A 24,708-nucleotide genomic window follows, 5' to 3' on the forward strand; every position below is an offset into this window, starting at 1 on the left:
TTTCACCTTCAGTAATTCATTCATACGTTTCGTGGCTTTGACCTGACGCACCCCTCACAATTTTCGACAAGTGATGAAAATTTTATATCTTTCAAAAAACGTTCTTTTTTATTCTTTATTCATGCACTATCTCAAGATTTGTGTACAGAAAAATGCTACAGGCTTAGCAGATTTATGGGATCGTGGTGCGAAGTTGAACAGAGGTGCACGAAAACCAGTATAGCTTGTTATCTATCATCAGGCTATGAAGACAACTGTCTACAGTTGTTCAAGGCTACTCGACTCTCGAGTCTCGACCAAAGCCGCTCCGCCAAAATGGAAGTCAATCACACGACGTATCTCGTCTTGAATGACTTGATGTTGGTGACTTACTGCATTACATTGTCACTGACGGGTTGGAATTTTCCGTCGCCTATTTTACCACACATCTTTGATGATGTCATAGGCTCTTGACTGTTTTCTGATTTCATCGCATTGCGCTTACTCTCGTCGATATTTATCATCTCCGAGTTATCATCATTTCTGACGCGTATCTTTTTTGCGTTCAAAATCATCATTCCAGCAAACCAAAGCAAATAGCAATCAAAGAAGTATTTTTTTATTAGAAAAAGTAATTGTTTTGGTTTTGATTTAAAAACCCGTTATCAGTTCCACTTGAATGAGTGATGGTAGCTTTGATTTCAATGCAGCAGCGCTGGTTGCCAAAAAATTGGCCACCCTCACCAATAATATGTTTCAGGGGGCAGTTCCCACAATTTCACAATGTGGGATTTGATTGTCCTTTCACAGATCCTGCCCTACAATGCTCCAAACTGGTACTGTCAATGGTCCACATTTGCATCTAACTTGGTCAAAATGGATCAGGACTCTGATTGTCCCATTTGTTAAAATAAGGTCTGGTGCCTACCAGACCTGTTTTGTCAAAAAAAGATCCTAGCTCTATCTTCAATATATTGTACAATAAAAAGTATCCACATGATATCATCATTAACAGTATACAATGTGGTGCTTGATCTAATATCCAGCAAGAAAACCAATTCCATATCCTGAGGCAACAAGAGATTGACAATGCTCAAACTGTGAGAAACATTTTGGATTCTCAAGTCCAGGGCAGGAATCCAAGATCTAAATCCTCTTCTCCTATTGTTCTGAAAAACTTAATAATAAAGGAACAGAGAAAGATGTTGAAAGTGATCCAGATGGATATCAATCTTCTGAATGGAAAGAAATCAAAAATGGAAAAGAGATGGGATTGGACCAAAAGGAACATTTCTGGTCCTAGATGAAGGGGTTGTTATACACCAAGCACAATCAGGTTTTTGAATGCTACTAGAGGAGACACTCCAAATATCACAAAAGCTGTCCAAGAATTCAATGATCATGTTAAACCAAAAAACTTGTCAAAGAATCTGTTGAAGGAACTTCTTCTGGGATAATATATATTTATCTTCAACATGGAGAATTTGTGGCTTCCAAAAACCAAAAATGGCCATGCAGCTGCCCTTACCGTGGCTGGTAAAAACAAAGACCTCCAGTTACAGAACAAGATGCAATTTTCAAAAATCAACAACTTACAAGAATTATTCTTCTATTTTGACATCTTACACAAACTTACCAAGAAACTTTTCCTAGTTGCTATGAAGATTTCTTCAAATATGCAAAATTCATCAAAAGCCAATTGGACTTTTGTGGTGGCTTTCAATGCAGTTCTTCAAAAAGAATTTTCAATTGAACCAAGTCTGTCATTTTCATGGAACCATGAATCTTTGTCAAACATCAAGACAAGGTTCATGTCAAAAGATTTTGAAGTCCACACTCCAGTGGCTTCTACTAGCAGCCAGTAGCCTACTCAGTTGTCATTTCATTAAAGACAAAACAATCAACATCAAAACCATTCATCATCACAACAGAATTCACCATTATACTACAACCACCTTTCAAACACAAAGGTATTTATCCAGTTGTGGACACAGTAATATGGGCAAGCAGGAACAGTTTTTTTGCTCATAATCTGGGAGAGCAGCAAGTTTTGGATTGCCCCCATATCCATCAATATGTTGGGGTTTTCTATTTTGCTTCTTTATTTTTTGTCTGGGTCTTTTGATCCAAAACTCAAACTGACATCTGACATCTGAGGATACTTTCAGAATGTTGAAGGGTGTAGGAAGCAGCATACAGAGAAAGACTACATTTGAAGAAACTGACAATGAAATATATACAGATGGGTGGGTATTTCTTTTGATTTACCTTCATTTTCCAATTTTTAGGAAATTTTTGAAGCCTTTGTCTTTTTATTCCTCAGTTATTGGACTATGTTGAATTAGTTGCTGACATCTGAACAATTTATTCAAGCTGTCAGGAAGTGAAGTGCAAACTGATGAAGCTGATTTCATGGTAACAGACATATCACAAAGCTTTCTGTGAGGTTACATCTGGGATGGAGTTGATACTTTAGGATCTTCTCCAGAAATCAACTTTAGTATCAATACCAAACCATTCCTGGATGCTCCCCCATTTTCCAGAGAAAAACATGCCAGCTTTACACACAAACAAAATCCATGTTCACTTAAAATCATCACACCTATTGAGGTCATCAACCTAGAAACATTGCTAGTTCAACATCCAAATATAACTTTGGTAAACATGGTTCTGGAAGGCTTCTTCTTTACCATCCATTGAAATTGTAGAAATCCCAAATCATACTTTATGTGAAGTGGATCAAACTTTACTGGAAGAACAAGACCAAGATGGAATCAACAAGGGAAGATATTCAGAAGAATTCTTGATTCTTCTGGAAGGTATGAAATTCATTCTCTTGCTTATGGTGTTAGAAAATATTCAATACAAATGTGAGTCTGTTTGAATGTAAGCACCAAATGCTGTAATAATTAAGAAAGACGTCAAGCCTACTTATGAATCCCTCAAGAACTCTATCCCTCATATTATTCAAATGACAAAGGGATTTGGTGAAGCAGTTTTGATCCAGTATGCTGTTAAAAAGGCTTTGCATTCAATGTCAGCTCCTTCAAATGATGAAAATTAGAGGTAAACAATGAGTTGATCATAATTTGACATTTGGTTCCTCAGTGTCTCCATACATTTGGTGTGGGGTATTTTATCTGTTCTTTGGATTTCAGAGTTTGTGTATAATATAATCTACATGATGGACATGATGGACAACATTTTGGTGAATTTGTTCTGTTCAGAAACTTTGTTCCTTTTAAAGAACACTGGATTTCTTTACCTCATGCTAGATTATTGAATCTTTTAAATATTGTGGGGATTCAAATATGGGTCTGAAGACAGAAATTTACGGCACAACCATCAAGATTATTGGTCATGTTGTTGACTCAGAAAGAACACTTTTCTTGGAACCAAACAAGAAAGTACTCTTGGTTCAAAAACACAATGTTTTGTAATGCCAACACATTCATTAAAGGAATGACAAGCATTGTTAGGTTCTGCATCTTGGTCTTGCAATTCAATTCCTAGATGTTGTTTTGCTTTACAAAGATTGTGTGGGGTCCTCTGGATCATCAAATGATGGATGAGTATATGGAGAAAAAGAACTCTTACCAGACTTGCAAAAATGGCAACTTGTCTCTTCCAACTGGTGTGCCAGCTGTAGTATGCCATTTTGCTCCCAAACTTTATGGTGGCAATAAAGGTATTACTTCTGTACCAGAAAAAATCATTCAACAGATGATTCAAAAATTTTATGCCAATTGCCAAGACTTGTTTGTTGTATCTCCAGAACCCTTCAACACCTTGATCAAGAATTTGATGTCTGATCTAGGGGAGTCTACAGATCAGCTTGACATGAACAATGTTTGGATTCTATTTGAACAACAGCATGAAGTCTTGAGTAATTTCACAGTCTCAGACAAGTTGTTGTACTGTCAAAATACCATGAACAATATAAATTCAAACCCCCTAATGGGGGTTTCAAGTTTGGTTTTGTTACTTTGTTGTTGAAAATTCAGACAAGTCATCCATAAACAAATCTTTGTAAAACCAAAATATTTCTGATTTTGGACACATAAACAGGTGTCCCAAATTAAAAAAATATGCATATTTTACAACACGGGGCAAGTTGTTGGGGAGTATCAGAAGGGTTGTGCAATAACTTAGTGGCTAACTGGTAGCCACCAGACCTGTTCATTTCTATACACACAGCCTTTCCCATTTCAGACTTAATGGCTGACTTCCCATATATCCACCCAAAGGAGATATCAAAACACTGAAGAACCATCAGAATTGGACAACAAGCTCCCTCTCTTCTTGCAAGGCCTTGAGCAAGGTGAGATGAGAAAAATGAAAGGCTTATTATTGGCTTCTTCATTCATCGCATGTGTCCATTTATGCACTTCTTTGAATAAACTTCTTTTTGAACAAATAACATTTGGTCAAAACGTAGTTTTTCTTGTGCTCATTGATTTAAGCAATGGCTGGGTGAAATTCATTCTATATCTCTTATATCCAAATGGGTATGTGTTGGGTCCTTGAGCCCTCTTTGCCTAGGCTTGCGGGTACACAGCAGGAGTTGAAGGTACGGATGAATCAAATGTGAAATAAGGCCAATTATTTGATGGTTGTGAACAGATGTCACACACATTCACATTTTGTACAACAGAGTGTCAGACAACACACTGTGGGGTAGATGTCACACAGCTCTTAGCCGCTAACAGATAGTGGCTAATAAATTGCACAAGCACTCCGAGGTTCTGAGTTGTTGTAGTGTAAAAATATGTAAAAAACCTTCAATTTTAAACCCCCTATTGTACTGCACAATCACATACCATACTTTTACTGAAAATTTACTATAATGAAGTCAGGTGGTGGGCACAGAATCCTTTGTCTGAAATGAGCCCAAATAGCAGGGGGCGTGTGGGCGTGCCTTTTGAGCACAAAAACATGAAAGACATGAAAAAAATCTTGAAAACAGCAATCAAGGCTGTGATGAAGCTCAAACACAAATGGAGTAGTGATGAAAGCTGTTTCAAGTCAGGATACCCACATTTTGAGATAACAATCAGAGAATGTTTTTGTTCATGAACTATTTTAAGGGTCCTGTGACTCAGATGAGCAATTGATAGGAAAAATATCCTGAGTGGAGCTCATCTGTACGGCATTCTCTGGATTGAAAGTTGCACAGACCAAAATGACAATGTAAAGGGCTTCCTCTAGCCCAAGATTAGGCCCAAGAAGATCTTCTACGCTTCAGATGATCTCAGTCTTGCGTATGGGCGTGCCTTTTGACCCGCAGGATGTGCCGCGCCCACCACCTCTAAGGATATGCTCTGATGCAGTCCCAATTCACATGTCTCATTCCTACATTGATACAGCTGTTCCAACAAAGATTGATTTTTTTGAAAATCTCACCAATGTGCAAAACCCGGGTTTTGTCCCTCACTTGATTTTGTCTCTCCGCTAATTGGAAGAATACAGGGAATAATAAACCTGTAATCAAGTTTTGTCTTTGGTTTTAGCGGCTGCGGAGACAACTTTCTCCAAAAAACAGGTGTCAACCTTTCTTGGAACGGCTGTAACAAGTTACAGCTATTCCAGGAATTGGTGTCGTGGTCGCCCAAATTCCTGGTGTTTTTCCCCCCAGCGCCACTGGCAAATACAGGCAGTGCGCAGCGCAGCACAGCTGTAACGGGGAGTGGACTCGTATATCCGGCAGCATTGGATGCCCTCCTCAACTGGCCCTGATACTTTGTTTGGGGTTGTTTGGATGGATCGATTCAGTGACCCACCGGATCGATCCATATCGCACTACATCATCCACCATATCCACCACCATACGATTTCCACCACCATATCATCTCCACCACAATACCGACCCAAGCTCACACATCAACACCTCAACACAAACAATCGAACGCTGGATGGCCTTCCAATGTTTGGTTGATGTTGGCTTGCCCATTCAATCACCAACGGATTTGGTCATGCAATACCAACCAGACTTTCACTCAATCCACGAGATGACCGATTCATACCGGGCCCCCTCATCCCATAAAACGACAGCCTCCCTGACCGTTTTTCCCCTCAAGACACACATTATTGTCAGCAGATTCAACAGGTACTCAACATCCTCACTCATCACTTTCAGTATGGTTAATAGCAAGGCTTCCAACGCACCTTCGTTAGTTTGGTTCCCTCCGATCCGTTCTTCATCTCATCGTTGTGATCTAATTTTCTTTTTATTTTTCATGTATGATAAGTCAGCTGTGCAGTCGAGATTCAAAACATGAGCAAAAAAAAAGGACCAACCGAGGAAAACCAGCATGTTGGGGTTCAGAGCACCCGCTGCGTATAGATACTTAGCACGCTTCGAAGGACTTTGATTAGGGTGCACCGTTCGAGCTTTTTTGCGGGTCAGGTGGAGTCGATCCTTGAGGTCACTCGCAATGGTTTGTAAAGCAACCCATTCGCCGGTACGTCGATAAACTGCGAATCGATATTTGTCCAAGTACAGAGCAGGATTGCTGTCTAGTAACTCCAACATAAAATCTCTATCCTCATCATCCAGACGGGTAGTTCTTCCAAGGCGACGGTAATCTTCAGGGTTGCGGATTACTGAATAGGTACGTCGATATAAGGAGTGCCAACGGGAGATGGTTCGCGTGCTGACCGGAGACTTCAATAGCCGCCGCACTTGTTCAATCGTTTTGCCTGTGCGGAGATGCTGCACTGCCAGCACCTTGATGCCGACGTCATATGGACCGCGTCCGGATCGCATGTCTAGGATGGGGATGTGGAAGCGTCAGCGTCGTGGTTTTCTGAAAATGAAAAGGGAGAATAACGAACCAGAGAACAGGGAGGATGTTGAATGAAATTTTTGGATGTGGGAAAAAATCTGCGAGGCGAAAATTTTCACACGGGTCTGTGTATCCGGCAGTTTGGGGTGTATCCGGCATTTCGGGGCTGAGCTGCTCTTCACCCCGCTGCGCCTGTATTGCCGGTGGCGCTGGGGGAAAAACACTAGGAATTTGGGCGACCACGACACCAATTCCTGGAATAGCTGTACCAACATCAAGAAATGACGAAAAACTCGTAATATACTTATATACTATAAAAACTGAAGCAGTGACATGCGATGTGTGGGTGAGAATCCTAGGCTTAGTGTCTAGGGTTGATAATTTCTTAACCAGGGTTATGTATTGTGATTTTGAGGTAAGGTTCTTGAAGGGTCGCTGTTTGAATTGTTTTCGTCGATACCTGGGGGGCGTTTGGAGGGCAAGGGGATCAGTCGAAGTGAGGATTGTTTGATTGAGGAGAATGAAAGTTTCTGAAGGTTTCTTTGCAAATTTGACTTCGAAGTTCATTGAGAGTCAAGGAGTGATCAAGACTGCATGTATTGTGCTTTTCGATCCGGTTTTTGATTTTGTCCATTCAACGCCTCCTCGAGATCTGGCCTCCTCAGCCGTTCGTTCGATCGCAGGATTCTTGATACCGGAAAACGACATCGATACCTAGCGAGATTCATACGACCACCCGAACTATCGATAGTACAGTCATTTAAGAAGAGCTTGCCCCAAATTCCCCGCCAATTCGCTTGAGTTTTGCGGGCAATTTGGGGCAAGCTTTTCTTAAATGACTGTATCCTCACGAGATGACAATATCGAATGATTTAGATTCGAACATCTCCTTGCTGTCTCGTATCAGCTCCGATGGACCTAGTCTATCCAAAGAACTCAGTCTATTACTCACCTCAACCAGTCAAAGCTGTCTTGTTAGAGTGAATCACTCAGTACCACTACGGGAATTCATTGAAACCTTTTTAAGTTATCATCCTGCTACACAGTTCCCTCCAGTCGAACATCATACCTCAAAACACGATTCACTTTATCTTGAAGATATTGAAGTTGCAGCAGATTGGTTTAGAATGAACGTAGACTTTTATCCTGAAAACATTGATGAGAGATTAGAATCAGATCACTTTTTAATTGCTATAGTTTTTATCGTTACAATCACCTTACCAATTGAGCTTACTGGATTACGTTTGATTGTTTTGAATTCTCAAATCTTCAAAAGATTCAATCGGTATGTTTTTTTAAAAAAATCACAATCACATTTTTAAATCACTTACAAAATCTTTTTTTGTTTCTTGTTAGATCAATGCAAATTCTTTTAAAATTACAAATCGTTTCTTCTTATATTTCTATTGGAGAACTCCCAAATGCCAAGATCTTTCTCAACAAGATGGTTTCACGATCAAACAAATTCTCGAATATTCCTGAATTCAAAACACTTCAAGATTTGCTCTTGAATGTTAAACTAGAATCTCCTGATCCAGATGTTAAAAGCAATAGCATACATGTTACTGCAATCCCAGCCATTGTTGATAGTCTTCTACATCAAAATTGTGAAATCAAAACTGAAGAAGATATGATTGACACAGGGGCTAATCTATATCAAATCCAAAATCCTACTCACTCCTCAAAGAAGGAATATGATGTTTCAGATAATGATGAACCAGCACTCAAGACCAGATCAAATAGCTTCGCTGATCAAGATCAAAGTGCAATAATTGATGAAGATATGAGTGACACAAAACCCAATCTAGATCACATCCAACATCCTAAGAGATCCGCCAGGAAGCGACATGCTACTTCCGATGATGAAAACAGTCGAAGCCCCAAAAAATGTCTGAAGTCCAAAAGTAGATCTGTCAGTTATGCAGCAATTCCGGAAACAGTGATACTAGATGATGAACCATTTCCAAAACCACCACATTCAAGTACCACAATTGATGCCGATCTTGAAAGTCGTCAAGATATGGAAGAAGCGAAATATGTGATATCCACTAATCAAACTTGGCCAGAACCCATCAACAAAATCGATTTTGATTCTCTCAGGAAACCAAAACATCTTCATAAACATAGGTTAACTATCATCAATCAACTTCGATGGGAGTCTGAAGGTAAGTAACCATCACTTTAGCTAAAACATCACTCTGATCGTTGATCGAATCCGTACTTCTTTTATGTGACACAGGTGTCATTGTTAAGCCTAAGTTATTCGCAGATGCGTTTTGGAAATACAAGATAGATGGAATTACACCACTAGAGAAATTAGGAAAAGGTGTAAGAGAAGAGAGTAGAAGAACATTAGATAAATACCTTGAATACTGTGAAAGATATTCTATTATGGCTTTACCTTTTACAAAAGTCAAATTATATTTATTTTTTATAGAAGATTTTCATCATCTTTCTCTATCAACTACTAGAAATTATTCAAGATATTTATTTTATGCAGTTAAAGTTATGAGGATTATGATACCTCATTTGGTTGGTAAATCGATTACTATAGAAGAACTTAAAGCAAGTAAGCTTTGGATTAGATGGTTAGGTGAAAGAGAAGAATATGACCGATTGAGAAAATCTGGGAATCCTTCTCACTGATATACTACCTTATACTGCATAAAAATATCGGCTGTAGTATGTACAATCAACTTTGTATGAATTGTCTTTTATTAACTCATGAAATCATCATGTTTACTGAAAATAACGAAAACTATGATCTGCAACGCGGATATTGTGGAATACTTCGTCACTAATATTGAACAAAATTCATCCTCCAATTATGATTATTTCATGAAGTAAGGATAAGCTTGTTTATGTACTTGGACTGAAACTCAATCTGCACCCCTTTTGTTGCTATCATTATTTTGAGATGGCTTGTTTGTCTTCGAATTTGAAAGAATATGACATGCTTTCTGTTGTCTTTTTATGATCACTACGGACGGAAGTTATGTGCTTGAGACTGTAAGCACCACGAATTAACTTACAGGAATTTGGAGAATATACTCACTATACTATCTCACTTTACAGCAAAAATCAACTTTGTGAAGATCGAGAAAGAATCCGAAAAATTATGATTTCTAAGTATGTGATTGCCCTCAAATTACACCAGCAAGATAAAACAAAAATTTAATGACCTAGAACTAATAAAGATATCTTTTTTTGTTACAAGTTTGATAGACGATAAATAAAAATGAGTTATAATTTTACATTCAACGCGAAAGGATAAGTAATAGGTGATTTAACGAGAGTAATATAAGATCCACAACAAACACGCTTCAATTGACCTTAAGATAAAGAACTCTGTAACGGAAAGAAGGATAGTCAATAAGAATCCATCGTGAAGAGTTGAAGGATACAAGAACTGGAAATAGAAACATACCTGAAACCAATCAAGGAAATATCCGAAAAAGAAGCAATCCTTGAAAGAGTGTATCAAAAGGTTTAGGAAACAAAGCCATTCATCCCGATCCCCGGAGTCCTGCAATCAAATCATCATAAATCAGTAAAAATCGAAACAAAGGACAATAATAATATGAAAAAGAAAAGACATACCCTTGGGAGAACGAGACCTCGATGTAGATGCATTTCTTCTTTTGCTACGTCTAGATCGCGATTTAGGAATAACCAAAAGAAATCTTGCATCTTGTTGTTCATATCGAGGAGGTAAATTTGTAACATGAGGTTCAGTAGGAGGAGTAATAACAATATCAGGAACAGGAGGAGTAACAATGATGATAGGAATAGATGAAGGAGGAAAATCATCAAGATCTTGATCGAAGTTGATGATTTCATTCGCGAAGAAACATAAAGCCAAGAATCCCGCAAGGATAGAAGAGATGAGAAGAATGAGACAAATCACGAAAATTATTTCTGAAGGTAAGAATGCTAGGATCATAACACCGATGATGACTACTGGTTGAAATTTCTTTGGGAAAAGCAAGTGGACGATGACGAAAAGTAGAATAATGGGTAGAACGTAGAAGAAGAATGTCTCAAAGAGCTTATGATAGGAGGGTGAAGAATTCATGATGAGAGGATGGATTGATTGATTGAAAGATTAAACTTGAAGGTAGAGGTGGAGGTAAAGTTTGATATAGAAAAAGACTTCAAAGTTTTGGGATGGTAGAGGTGATAAAAGCACACGAAAGATGACGGACCGAAGAGAAGGTCTAAATACTCATCTCAAGCTGATCACAAGCTGATCACTTCAATTGTAGCATTATTCTTATGCTTAAAATGAAATGTCATTCATTTCTGCCATATTCCGATCAAAATGTAAACACCCTTTCAATTCTCTACGGATCCCTTTCACAATTTCAGTACGGCCTCTGATGCTGATGATTGCGCGCATCAAAGTACTCAAAGTATTGGGAGTCGTCCATTCATTTTATAACTTTTTATACATTGCATCAAAGAAGTTGCGTTCCCTTGCCTAGATCTTGGCTAGGTCAGGCAAAAGCTTGTAGCGGGCGTGAGGTCTTTGCATGGATGGAGAGCTCCACTGAACTCTCTATAATACAAGACCTGACCCCGGAGGAGGTCTACGAAAGACAATATCCTGGAGAGTTCCACTCGCTTTTTCAACTCTGTATTTTGTATTGGAGTTCTTTGGATGAAAGCCTCTCCAATTCGATCTTCGCTTTTTCCTTCCCGGTGATTTTATCGTTGATTTTAACGTACTACTTACACTAGAACTCGGAGGTGGGAGGTCAAGATAGTTGTTATAGTAGTTCATGAAATAGGAAACGTATAGTAAGTATGAAATGGATGGATAAACAAGTGAGGAATAAACGATCCAGCAGAAAAAGGAGAGGGACATATATAACCTCTGCTCTTGTTAGTGAAACACAGAAATATGTGCGATCCCTGTTTGACGTATTGCGTATTGTGCATACGCTAAGTTTTTTTAATTGCCTCTGAATCCATTCTTCTTTCGTTGGTTTCTTCCCTCTTAAGTTACCCCTTCATGGACGTGTCTTGAACTTGCACTTCATCTCTTGTACAAGAAGCTAATAAACTTAAGCTTTATTTACATTATTGTTAATGTTGTTGTTTGTAAACAAGTATTTTTCAATTTAAAAAGATCCTCATCGGTCTTTGTATTTTTTACAATCACTTGGGAGGGAAGGGACACTTCAATCAACATTCAGCCTGCATCTGGTCAAGTAATCTCTCTGACTTCTGATATCATCCTGAGTTTCTGAGTACTGCTATCTTAAGGGCCAAAGATGTACAATCCACTGTTCACCAATGATGATGATGATGGGGAGCAGACTGACCCACACTCAATACCCATGAGGTTGCTTACGAGGATTGTAAGCTACCCTGCCATTACTTCCAGAAACCATACGGGAATAATCAATTATGGCAATATTGTAAGTCTTATGATCAAGTGGCTCAATGAGCTAGAGATCTTGATGTGCAATCTATGTATACAGACCTTTCTGATGCCTTTCAAGCTGTATCCAATACTGAAACAAGATACAAACGCGGGTAAGTCAAAGATGGTCACTTTCTTTATTCTGCGTCTCCTTACAATGATACCGTGAGCAGATCCAGGAGAAAAGAATAGCACAATATTCAATAGGTTTTCAAAAAAAACATGGGACTGTCGCGCAGAACTTCAACGAGGAATGGTCACTTTCTTCATACTCTTGGCTTCCTATGATCTTCCTATGAGTATAGCAAGGAGACAGAAACAGAACTACCTATCATGTCTTACAAGTCCTTGAAGATTTTGAACCGTATTTGGGTGTGCTGCGGTAGGAAATCAACGTGTCATCCAAAAAAACCGGTTTCCTTCAAAAACGATCTACCCTATTTTTTGAGTCCTTGATGCGAAAAACCCCGCAAGTTTGCTGCACTTAATGAGTGATTGACCTCGTTGGGATTTCTTGGCCTACAAAACTTGATGAGGCAATCAAACCTTCTTTTTCCGACCTTAGGTCATGTATCGAGTAGCAGTCTCTGAGCACGATTAGAAAAGTTCTAATCATATTGTGCCCAGCTTGTAAGCACTCAAGCAGTGGCATTTGCTGAAAGTGTCGCATCAAGCAAGACAAAGCTACCTCACCTCTCCTGATGATGAGTACTGTGCTGTACATACAGGATAAGAGTGATTATGCGTTTGGGGGAGACTTTCCGCCTTCGTTCCTCTTTGGCCTTGCTTGTAAGGATCCAATTTCTCCTGAGGCATCCGACTGAACATATGTGTTGTGGTTCAAGTGTCAGGTATTTTACGTTTTTGTTGCCTGGTGGAGTCCTCAAGATTGTCACTCCAGCTATCTGATTATGATTATGAGGATGAATATACATTTTCTTTGGGTTATCGATTTTCTCTGTTCGTGCATCACCGCTATACATAGCAGCTTACTTGAGGCTTGAATGACTTGATATACGCATCAATGGATATCAGCACAAATGCTTCAAGCTGGTTAAGGGACCTTCATTCAAGGATATGCTTGTTAGTCAATCTATTTTTACAAATGAGCCTAATGGTTGACTCCTGCGGAGGTTTTTGGTTTTCGAAACTGATTTTTGAGTTTGAATGAGCTTGAGTGAGAGTGAAGCGAGGATGTTTTCGTTTGACTTGAGCCGAGTTTTCCATAAAGTGGAAGGAGAGCACTATTTGGCGCCCGGTTTAAAGAACCCGAGGCCCGGTTTTCGGATAGTAGGCCGGGCTGTACGTCTTTGCAGCCCGGTCTGGGTTGAAACCGGGCTGCCTCAACTTTTGTTTCTCTTTTTGCCATCTTTATATCGATGTCTCAATTTTTATGCAAACAGGTTTACACTTTGAGTCCCAAGATAATGAATCTCAAAGTGCACTTGTCAAAAAGCCCCACCAAATGGCTTCATTCTTTGGCTAATCATTCGGGCTAATTTTCATTGATTTGATTGCATAGTCTGAGTCGTACTAAACGTTCCACAATCTTTCTGACCCTATACACACGTTGATATAGCTTCATAAAGTGAGAGACTCTGATAATTTGGATCCATCACAAGAAGATGTATGAGGATTTGGTTGCCAGATGCAAGAAAAACAATCGCCCAAGAGTGGAACGATTGGGCATAGATTGATGGGTATTGAACGGTCAGCACTTGTTTCATTGATGGAGAAGAGATGAGGAAAAATGACAACAAGAACTTACCATTTTTAGATGTGGTGTATTGGGTGGTTTGAGGCTTGTCGAGATTGGGATGGTACTTGTCAACTTCGAGATGAAGGTGAGCGTCAGGCGAGGTCAGGCAACAATTCGTATTGGGTCGATCGAGAGCTCACAGCTCGGTTTCAGGAAATCGGGTTGACTTCAGCAGCCCGTTTTTATGGTTTCACAGCCCGGTTTGTGAAAATCGGGCTGTTGGAGAGTGTTGCGCCCGGAAAAGACTGCGGCTGCGGCAAAATTTGGCTTAGTCGGGTCCGGGTGTGCGCGGAATCTGCGGGTAAAGCCCCAAAGACAACCGGGCCTCGGGTTCTTTAAACCGGGCGCCAAATAGTGCTGTCCAAAGTGGAAATGACCCATGGTGCATGAGTCAGGGCTAAAGACCTAAAAATTAAGTGTTAAAACTCAAACAAAATCATCATTCCAGTACACCACCGGAGGGTTTCGTGTCAGAGAACGGTCTCCCCGGGGCCCAGAATGGTCGGGTCAGTAAATGGCCTGTAGACCGACCCATAGAAGCCCATAAGGGTCTGAGAATGGTCGGGTCCACAGGTGGCCTGTGGACCGATACTCATACGGGCTGTGGGTGGCCGGTAGGCCGTCTCCAAGCAGGCCTAACTTTTCAACAACCTTGCTGAGCCGCCGGCGGTCCACAACAGCCGGCAGACCATTGCGGTGGTACCACAAGCACAAGCAGACTTCACGTTTCTCGCATCACTCCCACAAGCAGACTTCACGTCTCTCGCATCACTCCCCACTCAAACCATGTCAAACGCAGTACCTCAACCACCCCGCGACTCACGTAAGACCTCTTTCTCTTTCTCGTATTCAGAAATACCCAGCCTGAATCCTTCATTTCCAGACGTCACCTTACTTCCGTCTCGGGGTGGCCCTCCAAGGTATCAATGCTTGGTCTGCCAGACACGCTCAATGCAGAACTACGAGAAACATATCAAATCATCAGCACATCGATGTGCAGTGATTGATTACATGGAACAACACTGGATGTTGAAGAACGTCTCCAACAAGCGAACTCTTCAACAAACCAAGATCAATTCCAAGATCAAATTCCCTCTTTGGAGGATGATATTGGACTGGGCAACAATATACACATGAGTTCCCCTCCCCTGCAACCTCCATCACCTCTCACGCTACTTAGGAATTTGCTTGATTCAGACCCACTACACCTGGGGGGTTACGACTCAGATGATTCAGATGACTCTCTGACTTTTGATACACTGCGTCAGGCGTTGGAACAAATTGAACACATCAAACAGATGGAAGAAGTAGATGACGAAGCATTTGAGGAAGCTCTGGAAGAAGAGTTGAGAAGTGGGAAAATTCAAGACGGCATTGATTGGTTCCCGTTCAAGAAGATGGAGGTGACTGTCAACTTCAGATGCATGCAACACCTAATTGATTGCAAGGCAGCTGATTCTCTGTTTGGTAGCATGTGCTTGCTTTACTCCTGATGGGTTCAGAACGTAGTATCCTCTCACGGGATCAATACCTGCGCGTCCGTTTTGTTTTCCGTATTTGTAAGATAGATCTACCCGACTGGGGTGTATTACAAGCTTTGACCGCTTGTATGAAAGTACGAGTTGGCGTGGAGGTTTCTGAACGTATGAGCCCAGAGGGAAAGCCTCTGTTTGGTCTAAAAGTAGAGACGATAATAAGGAACGTGAGTTTACCCAAACTCTTGTTCTTTAGCAATGGGTCATGGTTTGGTTGACTGTGGAATCACTACAGAAATTGGCTAATCCTTTCATTAGTCCACATATGGTCTTTGTTCCGGAGCAAGCGATTAACACACCAATCAACCAATTCTCACAGTGTCAGAAATGGCGAGAAGGTTACGCCCCTGACCTCCGTGTGCAGATGATTGCAACAAACAACCATCACTTTTACATTTATGAGCCTGTTCAGCTTCGCTCTAAACAACTAGTGGTACCTATGTTTTTCTTCCAACTTAATGATACCATCCTAGCGAAATGTATGCCTGCAACTGTTGAATTTGATCCCGAAGAGCCAGCATTTCTCAAAGTATCGGTTTCAGAAGACCCTCCATTTGACTCTCCCGAATTCCTAACTATTAAATGTGATGACTTTTGGAAAACATATGAAGAGATAGAGTTGTACAATGGTTACTTACTCAAAACCAATTGTAGAGACCAGTTGTATTGTAAGACATATGTGCTATTGATGATGATATGAGGTTGATTTCATTTCTTGTTGGCAATCCAATATAGATCGTAACTCTGTCGGGGTGGACTCACATCCTATTGTGAACCATTGGAGAAAAAAAGCGCAAGGGAAAGTCATTCGACATGTCCCAATCACATTATACTCCGACGACACATCTGGAAATGTTTCAAAAAAATGGAACAAGCATATGAGTGTATACTTTACACTGTCAGGCTTATCTCCAGAGCTTACAAACCAGGAGTTTAACATACATTTCTTGGCCACTTCAAACTGTGCATCAGCTCTGGACTTGCTAGACGAAGTTGTTGAGGAAATTAAGTAAGTGTGGTGCATACTTATTGGATTGGCATGTGTCTAACCACCCATTTATGATAACACACCAGTGATCTTGCTGTCAATGGTTTGGTTGCCTACGACCATACCCTTGGGGAAGATGGTTTGGCAATGGTTGTCGTCCTCTGCCACCTCGGTGATTCCCCCATGCACGCCAAAATATCTAACACTTTGAACCCTGCGAACACCCTCACCCCTTGTCGCATGTGTGATCTGCAAGTTAAAAAAATGGTCGATAAACAAACACATAAGTATTTACAGGACTTTCTCGGTTTGGAAGAACAGTGCTGCAAGGTATGAGGTTCCGCTGTCCGTGGTATGATTCCATTGTGCTTTATTCATGTTGGTAATGAAGACAGATTGATATACCCATCCGCAAATGGAGTGAGACCAAACGCATAACACATGCGATTTGGAATACTGGACAAGAAAGACAGACAAAAACGGTTGTTGAGAATATGATTCGAGATTTTGGTGTGAAAGACACGGTGACTGATTTCTTCTTGAAGAAGGTTCAAGTGGCACATGATAGTCTTCCCCCTGAAGAGGTGAAAAGCGTCTGTGATCAATTAAATGCGGGTCTGGGTGAACGGATCTTCAACCCAATGTTGAGGCTGAAAGGTAAGAAAAAAAAATACTCCCAATGATTATTGACATATTCATTATATTGCCTGGTAGGTTTTGATGGCCATGTGGATACCCCGGTGGAGACACTACATGTGGCTCTGCTTGGCATAACGAAAAATCTTTTCCGAGATCTCATGCAAAGTCTTACCTCGACAAAATTTGGATCGCCTTGCTACAACGATATATCTGCCAGGTGGCGATCATTCAATACTAAGGGTTTGAATATACCTCCTATAATACCCAATACCTTGATACAATTCTATCAAAGTCTGGTAGGCAAGGAATTTTGAACCGTGTTGCAGATGGTCCCTTTTGTTCTATTTGATTATATGCCTCCGGAGAAAAGACATGTCTGGACATCTCTCGGGTTGCTAGCTTCATATATATTTCAAACGGAAATACCTGATATGGATGAATATCTAAAGGAATTAGATATCATCATTGATTCGTTTCTACACCTCCTGATCTCTGTTTCAGCACAGTGGGTTAACAAGCCGAAATTCCACATGCTTGTCCATTTGCAATATTTGATACGAAGATTTGGGCCTGCTTGTCTCTTTGCAACCAAAAAGTTTGAGTCTTTTGATGGAGTCCTCCGTCAAGCGTCTGTCCACTCTAATAGCTTAAGCCCTGGCCGCGACATTGCAAACACCTTCACAACAAGGGAAATGATGTGTATGTTCATATGTGGATCTTCCTTCTTCGACAAGGACCTTCTTTGTCGTGTGGTCCCCGGCCCACAGTTGAGGAGCCTGTTTGAAAAATTCCCCGACTTATTTCCAGCAATGCGTCATGAAAAGATCAAAGGGAGGCTTGCCTGTATCAAAATGGGACGTGAGTATGAGTTAAAATGGCGTATGGATGTGACTTCCCTGTTTTCTATTCTGATTTGCATCCTTTTATTTGTCTTCAACAGGTAAAAGTGATTCACAACCTGCAACTCCCCTCCCAATAGGGTTGCCGGTGCTCAACACCGGTAATCCCTGGGAAATTTTTTCAAATGTGACGTTAGAAAACAGGCAAAAGCTAGAACCTAACGATTTTGTACTTGTGAGATCTCCAATCCTTTCCATGCTTAATCATGTATCTTTCAAATGCTGACTGGCTTCCATTCGGATAGCTCACATCCAATGGAATTATAGCTCAAGTGCAATCGATTTGGAAGGTGGAGAATGATGCACCTGTGCAGTCTGTATTACTTCTCAAAAAATGCCTACCGGGGAGTATGATAGTTCATTACGCTATGAGAGAGATACTGGTAACGGATGAAGTGGTATGTAAAAGTGTGAAGGTCAGTCATCACCTCCTTGAATTACCCACAAGCCTTGAACTGACCAAGTTGTTGATCCAAACAGGATGTGGAGCGGATTTTAAATGTTCAGCATAATTGCCATGAAGGGCGCTGTCAAGTGACCAAGACCCACATCCAACGTTTGGAAAGGAAAGAAGCAAAGGAAAAGTTGTATTGTATGACTCATTCTGTCACCAATTCTTTCATTCTCAACTCAGCATCCCACTATAGTGGGGCTGCTCATCGGAGTTTATCAGCATATACATTCCAACGGGTGACACCTGAACAGTGGAATCAGGCTATCACCAAAGGCATCAAAACCTGGGTAGAACAACCTTTCCGTCCAGCAGTCAAGAAGGGAACAGCGAAGAAAGGACCAGCCAAGAAGGGCAAGCAAGGTCCAAGCTCTTCTACAATCAATAATTCTTGAATGTCGTGATACTCTTTTCTTTTTTTCCTATCGTATTCCTGATATGTCTTTGTTAGAAATTATCGATTTCAATACAAAGTAAGAATCAGATTGAACCTTTTTGGAAACATTACACTGTTGTGCCTACTGTTATATAAAAGGTGGCTCAAACATTACAACGCACATTTGAATCTAATTAGTCACATGATTGACAAACATATGACATTGTAAAAGCCGCTTGAGCAAACGCTAGAAGGCCAACTCATCTACATTTGCAAGTAAAGAAAATATGTACACCCAGGCATGGAAAAGCACGAACAAAAAGTAAGAAAAGGAATAACAGTAACAAAAGGAAAACAAAAAGTAAGGAAAGGAAAACATTAAGTAGGAAACTTGTCAACATCATAACAGATTATGAAGTAACCAAATGAAAGTCATCAATCCCTTTCTTCTCAGCTAAGCGGGCCAACTTTTTGCGCGCTTCTTCAGGATAGCCAGTAAGAAGAGTGCTGCGCAATTTGAACCAATCTTCATCACTCAAGTCCCCTCGCATATCATTAACCTCAATGATTCTTTCCACCAAGCGTTTGTTAATTTGGCATGCACAACCAAAACGAGTGATTCGACCTCTTGAGGGGATGACTCGCTCCGAATTATGGTTGTAGGTCTTGGATCCAGCCGTGTGGTGGTGGATTTGGGACGCCCATAGCATTTCGACTACACCGTCACATGCATCATAGTCCACTGTAATGTTATAATCATCCAAAACAAAACATGCACCAACAGAGTCACCTTGAAAAGTATCATTTTTAAGTGAATAAAGTTTTCCAGTCTTGCGATTGATGCGGGTAAAGAAACCAAAGGCATATTTGCTTTCGTCAAAATCCGTATGTTTGGCATTAACAAATTCGTCAAAAGTAACGGCGATGTTCAAGGCAAACACTTGCACATTGGGAGATACGTAAAAAGATTCACCGGCCCAAGAAGGGACCCCAACTTTTGAAGCTAGCTCAGCGTTGGAATTGAAAGCGTAGGAAGATAGGGCGGCAAATCGCTTGGCGTAGAAGTTTTCGATGGCAGGCAGGTTACCTTGACGCACAAGATCCTCTTGCATGCGCCAAAGCTGGCCACTGGTGGTCGCATTGAAAGCATATGCACCTGAGATCAAAATGAAAGGGAAATAAGTAAGATGGCGATGAACATGTGATACTCCAAAGAACTAGCCTGCTTTGGCGATGTGATCATATCTGGGCCTAAAACCGGCCGCGTGCATCTTGCCATATATTTTGGTCAGTGATCGTGCCCTTTTGGCAGCTCCATTGATTGTGACTCTTCCTCATGCTTTCGCATGATGGTAGACTGTGGATATAGCATGGTTGTATTGTTGAAAGAGCCGGTGGTTGGCAGCGGTTTTCTTGACAAATCGGGCAACTAAGAGGAGTTGGCAGGTGTCTTCGTCGAGGCAGACAACGGTACCAAAGTGGATGCGAAACGGTTTGGTTTGGCCTTTCTTGAAAAATAAGAACTTGGTTTCGGGGGGGGTCCGTAAAGTTCTTTTAAAGCTGCAATCTTGGTGGCTCTTTGGTTGGGTGCGGGTTGATTTTTGTTCTTGCGCTCAGCTTTTTGTCGGTCGGAATGTTGTTTGCGACAGCAAAGAGTGCTAGGAGACTTATGCTTTGGTTTCTTATTAACTTCTGCCATGATTTCAGTACTGAAAGCACTTCTCAACCTGTAGCTTCTGGGTTATGCGTCGAGATGAACTCAAGGTTCGAAGCAGGCAGGTTGAGGAAGATGCAATCAGATAGAAATAGGAAAAGATAATAATGGGCCTGGGCCGCTCTTTGCGTAAAGATTTGCGATAAAGGATAATAATAAAGAGATTGTTGATGAGAAAGAGGTGAGGTGAAGCAAAGTAAGATTTTAGAAACGAATAGAATGAAATTTTATATAAATCGAATAATGAATAATCTTTGGAAAGCAGAGAAAAAACCGTAGCGAGACGCTGAGGCCTTCTGAAACATATATCTTAGTCTCAAACCAGGCTACCACATTCATTGCGATGAATGTGGTAGCCTAGTTTGATGTGAGATCGCGATGGCTGCGTGCTTGCAACAGGTTAGTCACCTGTCCCTGAGGTTGGCAGTCAGGTCAGGCTTTACAGCTCATTCAGCTGGTTCGTGACCATCGCTGAGACAAAATCGTCTCAATCGCCATGGCCTAAATCAGCCATCGCGATTCTGATAGCTAAAAGTCAGTGACCAGACCCTGATCAAGCCAGTCAGGACAGGCTTTGTCTCTCAGCCGGTTTGTACCTTTGCCATCGCGTTTCAGAAGCAATCATCTGAAACGCGATGGCCTAACTCAGCCATCGCGATTGTGATGGCTAAAGGTTAGTGTCAGACCCTGATCATGCCGGTCAGGACAGGATTTCGTTCACCTTAAGACCATTCCTGAATTTGCCTGATTCGTATTGATCACAGGGGTTTGTTTCGTTAATGTATGTTAACTCAATTTCATGGAGACGATGATCGCTTGGGTGGGATCCCTAAAAAAATTCCCCAAAAGGTATTTGTTCCAAAACCAATGACAAAGTGATATTCCAACTGCTAATTCCAAACTTATACCCAAAGAGTTATTCATGCAATCTACACCAGGCGCGGCGCACCAAAACCTCGCCAGACTCCTCTGTATGGCTCGATGGAATGTGAAATACGAGAAGGGAGACAAGGTCAATAAACCCCTGCCAAGTCAGACATAAGAATGTGATATACTCACCGTAAGTAATGCCTGAAACTGAACCTTGCGACCTCGCATGGTTCACGGGAGGTGGAATCCATCTCGAACCTTCGGTACTGATTGTGAGTAGGGATCAGCATGTTTCCTACTCACAAGGATCGAGATTGATACAGTTGAAACTCACTTTCCAAGCCGTGATACCAGTTGATCCACATCACAGCTTCGTGAGCGCACGAGGCCATCTGAGCCAACAGAAGGACATTGGGATGAACCATTGCACATATGATGGCCAAAAGGACCTCGTCCGCGATTGCTTCATGAAGTGACGAGAAGTGCAATTTTGACTTGTACAAGTAAACAGGATTTTGTGTGAATCATTGATAATCTTCATTAACCCAGTAGAGCCAGCTCGCATAATTGGAAGCATTGCGTTTTAAGCGAGGCATGGAGTTGGCGTGTTGCTCCATGTTTGAGTGATCCATATAAACGAGCATGTGATCATATTCTTCAAGGTGTTCTCCTTGATTCCATAGTAACTCTAATGTCGCCACCAAGGATGATGACAATCGCGGTGGTTCAATTACGGCGCGTACCATCTTCATTGTGCTAGGACAAGGATTACGAAAAGATATGAATGGGATCTAAGGATGTAAGGATGTAAGGCAAGGTACGTCCGAGCCAGGAGGCATTTGAGACGCAAAGGCCTTTTTGTAAGGACGCGTAATGGCCGTCCTTGCCAATAAGGTGGCCATGATGGGACCTTATTGGACCCACATTGAAAAGGAAAGGAGTGTTTTGGCAAGATATGGTTGGATGCGAGCATATCGAATTGAATGTGGTCCGAGCATATTGAATTGAATGTAGGAATTCTCATTACACTCGTTGGCCATATGACCCAATATCGCCATGGACATCGTTTGAAACTATATAAAGTCAGAGATGGTCTGAAGCAATAAACGCGATATCCAGTATACAAATTGTCGTGTACTGGATCAAAACAACAACAAATGTATGGGGGTATGAACACCTTCATGCCCCCTTCTCCACGTCGATTTGAGAGAAGATCACCGCGTGAAGCGATATTTGAGCGGAAGTCCCCACAGATATCCCCCATTTACGCAGCTGATCCTTATTCACATAATCCACAAATATTATGTTGAGAGATACCTTACACTCTCATTTATGTGTTTCAGCAGTTGTGGTACTTAACTTAGACTTATTAACTCAATATCTCAATATCTCACACGCGCCCATTAAGTTCAAATATAGTTTTGTATTCAATTAAAACCTTAACCCTAATTGCGCCTCCCATTTAATAACGCCACTCCTGGGACGCGTGTACAAACTCTTTTCCTCATCCGTCATTCTACGGAAAGGAAAAGAGTAAGTACTTCACTCAATTCATCATTTCTCATTTCTTCTTATTTCTTTTCTTTCATATTAATATACATAATTAAAATACTGATCAAACTATGTATTCTCACTTTCATATTTCATCTGTTATTCTGCCGACGCTAGTTCAAGAGCTTTAAGCTAAAGCGTCGTCTCTTTTCTTATTTTATTATTGTCTCGACCAAAACCTTCTAGGTTAGCACGTCGAGTATTTGACAAGAGGTGAAGTGAGACTCACCTCAGGATTTGTCATTGGGATAACAGGTTAGCACGTCGAGTATTTGACAAGAGGTGAAGTGAGACTCACCTCAGGATTTGTCATTGGGATAACAGGTATACGACGAGATTTGTCGCTTTTCATGGTAGCGAGAGTCTGGTTCAGCTCCTAGTTAGTCAATTCAAAACGCAAATCTATGTCAGACAGAGAAGATACCAGTGAAGATACCCAACTACCAACACCTGCATCCACCCCAGCTCCAGTTCCAGAGAACGGCAAGATTGACGTCGAATCTCAGATTGAATCAGATAATTCAAGCTCATCCGAAACAGCCCATTCAGCTCATACCACCGTCCCATCACATCCTATTACTGCGCCAGCCATGGCCACCACCACTCCTATTGACACTGATACCCCAGCTCAACGCCAGTCAATCAAAGTGACTTCGATCCTGCACAAAATAGCCATAACTACTAAATTGTCCACCTCGAACTATGTTTCCTGGTCCGATGGTGTTCGTTTTGGTCTCATGGCCGCATCATACGACATATATCTTGATTCTGAAGATGCAGGCAGCTCAGGAATCGATCCCGAAGTAATCCTTGCGACAAAGAAATCACTCTTTCACTGGTTACTTGCCAGTATAGAGCCAGCAGAGTCCACTCGATTTATATCAATGATTTCCACATTCGAGAACGGCATCAAGACTACTATTCCATCTCCATGCCTGCTCTGGAAAACTATTCGCGATTACCACATCAGTAACTCTGAATCGGTCAAACTCATGCTCCGGAGCGAAATCACCGACTTGAGTCAAGGATCTACCAAGGATCTCCTTGAGTACATCGACATCTTTAGAGCCAAAGTAGATGCTTACCTTGGATCCAATGGAGAAATGTCTGAAGAAGAGCAAGCTCGCCAATTTGTTAGATCACTTAACCGTGAGTGGGCGGAAAAGGGATGCGACCTCCTTGATGCTGGGCATGTCAAATTCCGAGCGTTAGAAACCGAGCTGAAGAAGACCTATCAAACTCGGAAGATGTTCACCTCCAATCGACAACAATCTAGTCGCGCTGCCGAATCAACCGAAGCAAGTCACGGCCGACGTAATGGAAGATGGCAAACTTGTAACAAGAACAAGTGCCTCGGTCGAGATCACCCTACGAAACCTCATGATCAATCCGAGTGCTTTCATCATCCCAGAAACGCGACTAAGATGGACGATTGGAAACGCTCAAAGCGCGAGGCTGGTGAATGGGTAGATTATCCTAGAGGAAACCAAGGAGCTGGGTCACGAGGTAGAGGAAGAGGCGGCTCAAACATGGCTAGTGGCTTTATGTCTCATCGATATTTCAACGATCAAAACTTTCCAAGCTCAAATGATATATCCTCAGCCTTAGAAAACATGAGACTCGAAGATAGAGACGTTAGTTATCATATTGAAGTAGACGGCAAATTCTCATGCTCTGCTGAACCGCAGGTTTCATGTCGTGGAGACCAATGTAACACCATCGCCTTAATTGATA

General features: G+C 41.3%; 5 protein-coding genes across 5 annotated transcripts; 3 read left to right on the plus strand and 2 right to left on the minus strand.

The window, feature by feature from the left end:
• Nucleotides 1–7,891: 7,891 nt before the first annotated feature.
• Nucleotides 7,892–9,410, plus strand: MELLADRAFT_105641 (uncharacterized protein; the record flags this gene model as incomplete). The annotated part of the gene is made up of 3 exons (XM_007408901.1): nucleotides 7,892–8,049; nucleotides 8,121–8,929; nucleotides 9,004–9,410. The coding sequence occupies 3 exons, from the start codon at nucleotides 7,892–7,894 to the stop codon at nucleotides 9,408–9,410; spliced, it is 1,374 nt and encodes a 457-aa protein (XP_007408963.1).
• Nucleotides 9,411–10,270: 860 nt separating this feature from the next.
• MELLADRAFT_105642 (uncharacterized protein) lies at nucleotides 10,271–10,839 on the minus strand (the record flags this gene model as incomplete). Its single annotated transcript, XM_007409033.1, has 2 exons — nucleotides 10,271–10,290; nucleotides 10,365–10,839. 2 exons carry the CDS (start codon nucleotides 10,837–10,839, stop codon nucleotides 10,271–10,273), a joined length of 495 nt encoding a protein of 164 aa, XP_007409095.1.
• A 7,083-nt stretch (nucleotides 10,840–17,922) lies between these two features.
• Nucleotides 17,923–18,995, plus strand: MELLADRAFT_105643 (uncharacterized protein; the record flags this gene model as incomplete). Its single annotated transcript, XM_007408902.1, has 4 exons — nucleotides 17,923–17,971; nucleotides 18,054–18,187; nucleotides 18,258–18,428; nucleotides 18,915–18,995. The coding sequence occupies 4 exons, from the start codon at nucleotides 17,923–17,925 to the stop codon at nucleotides 18,993–18,995; spliced, it is 435 nt and encodes a 144-aa protein (XP_007408964.1).
• Nucleotides 18,996–19,249: 254 nt separating this feature from the next.
• On the minus strand, nucleotides 19,250–20,118 carry MELLADRAFT_85489 (uncharacterized protein; the record flags this gene model as incomplete). The annotated part of the gene is made up of 2 exons (XM_007409032.1): nucleotides 19,250–19,967; nucleotides 20,039–20,118. The coding sequence occupies 2 exons, from the start codon at nucleotides 20,116–20,118 to the stop codon at nucleotides 19,250–19,252; spliced, it is 798 nt and encodes a 265-aa protein (XP_007409094.1).
• Nucleotides 20,119–23,378: 3,260 nt separating this feature from the next.
• MELLADRAFT_62417 (uncharacterized protein) lies at nucleotides 23,379–24,444 on the plus strand (the record flags this gene model as incomplete). Its single annotated transcript, XM_007408903.1, has 2 exons — nucleotides 23,379–24,123; nucleotides 24,251–24,444. The coding sequence occupies 2 exons, from the start codon at nucleotides 23,379–23,381 to the stop codon at nucleotides 24,442–24,444; spliced, it is 939 nt and encodes a 312-aa protein (XP_007408965.1).
• Nucleotides 24,445–24,708: the final 264 nt, after the last annotated feature.

This window comes from Melampsora larici-populina (assembly GCF_000204055.1).
Source record: "Melampsora larici-populina 98AG31 unplaced genomic scaffold MELLAscaffold_14, whole genome shotgun sequence".
NCBI classification, from domain to species: domain Eukaryota; kingdom Fungi; phylum Basidiomycota; class Pucciniomycetes; order Pucciniales; family Melampsoraceae; genus Melampsora; species Melampsora laricis-populina.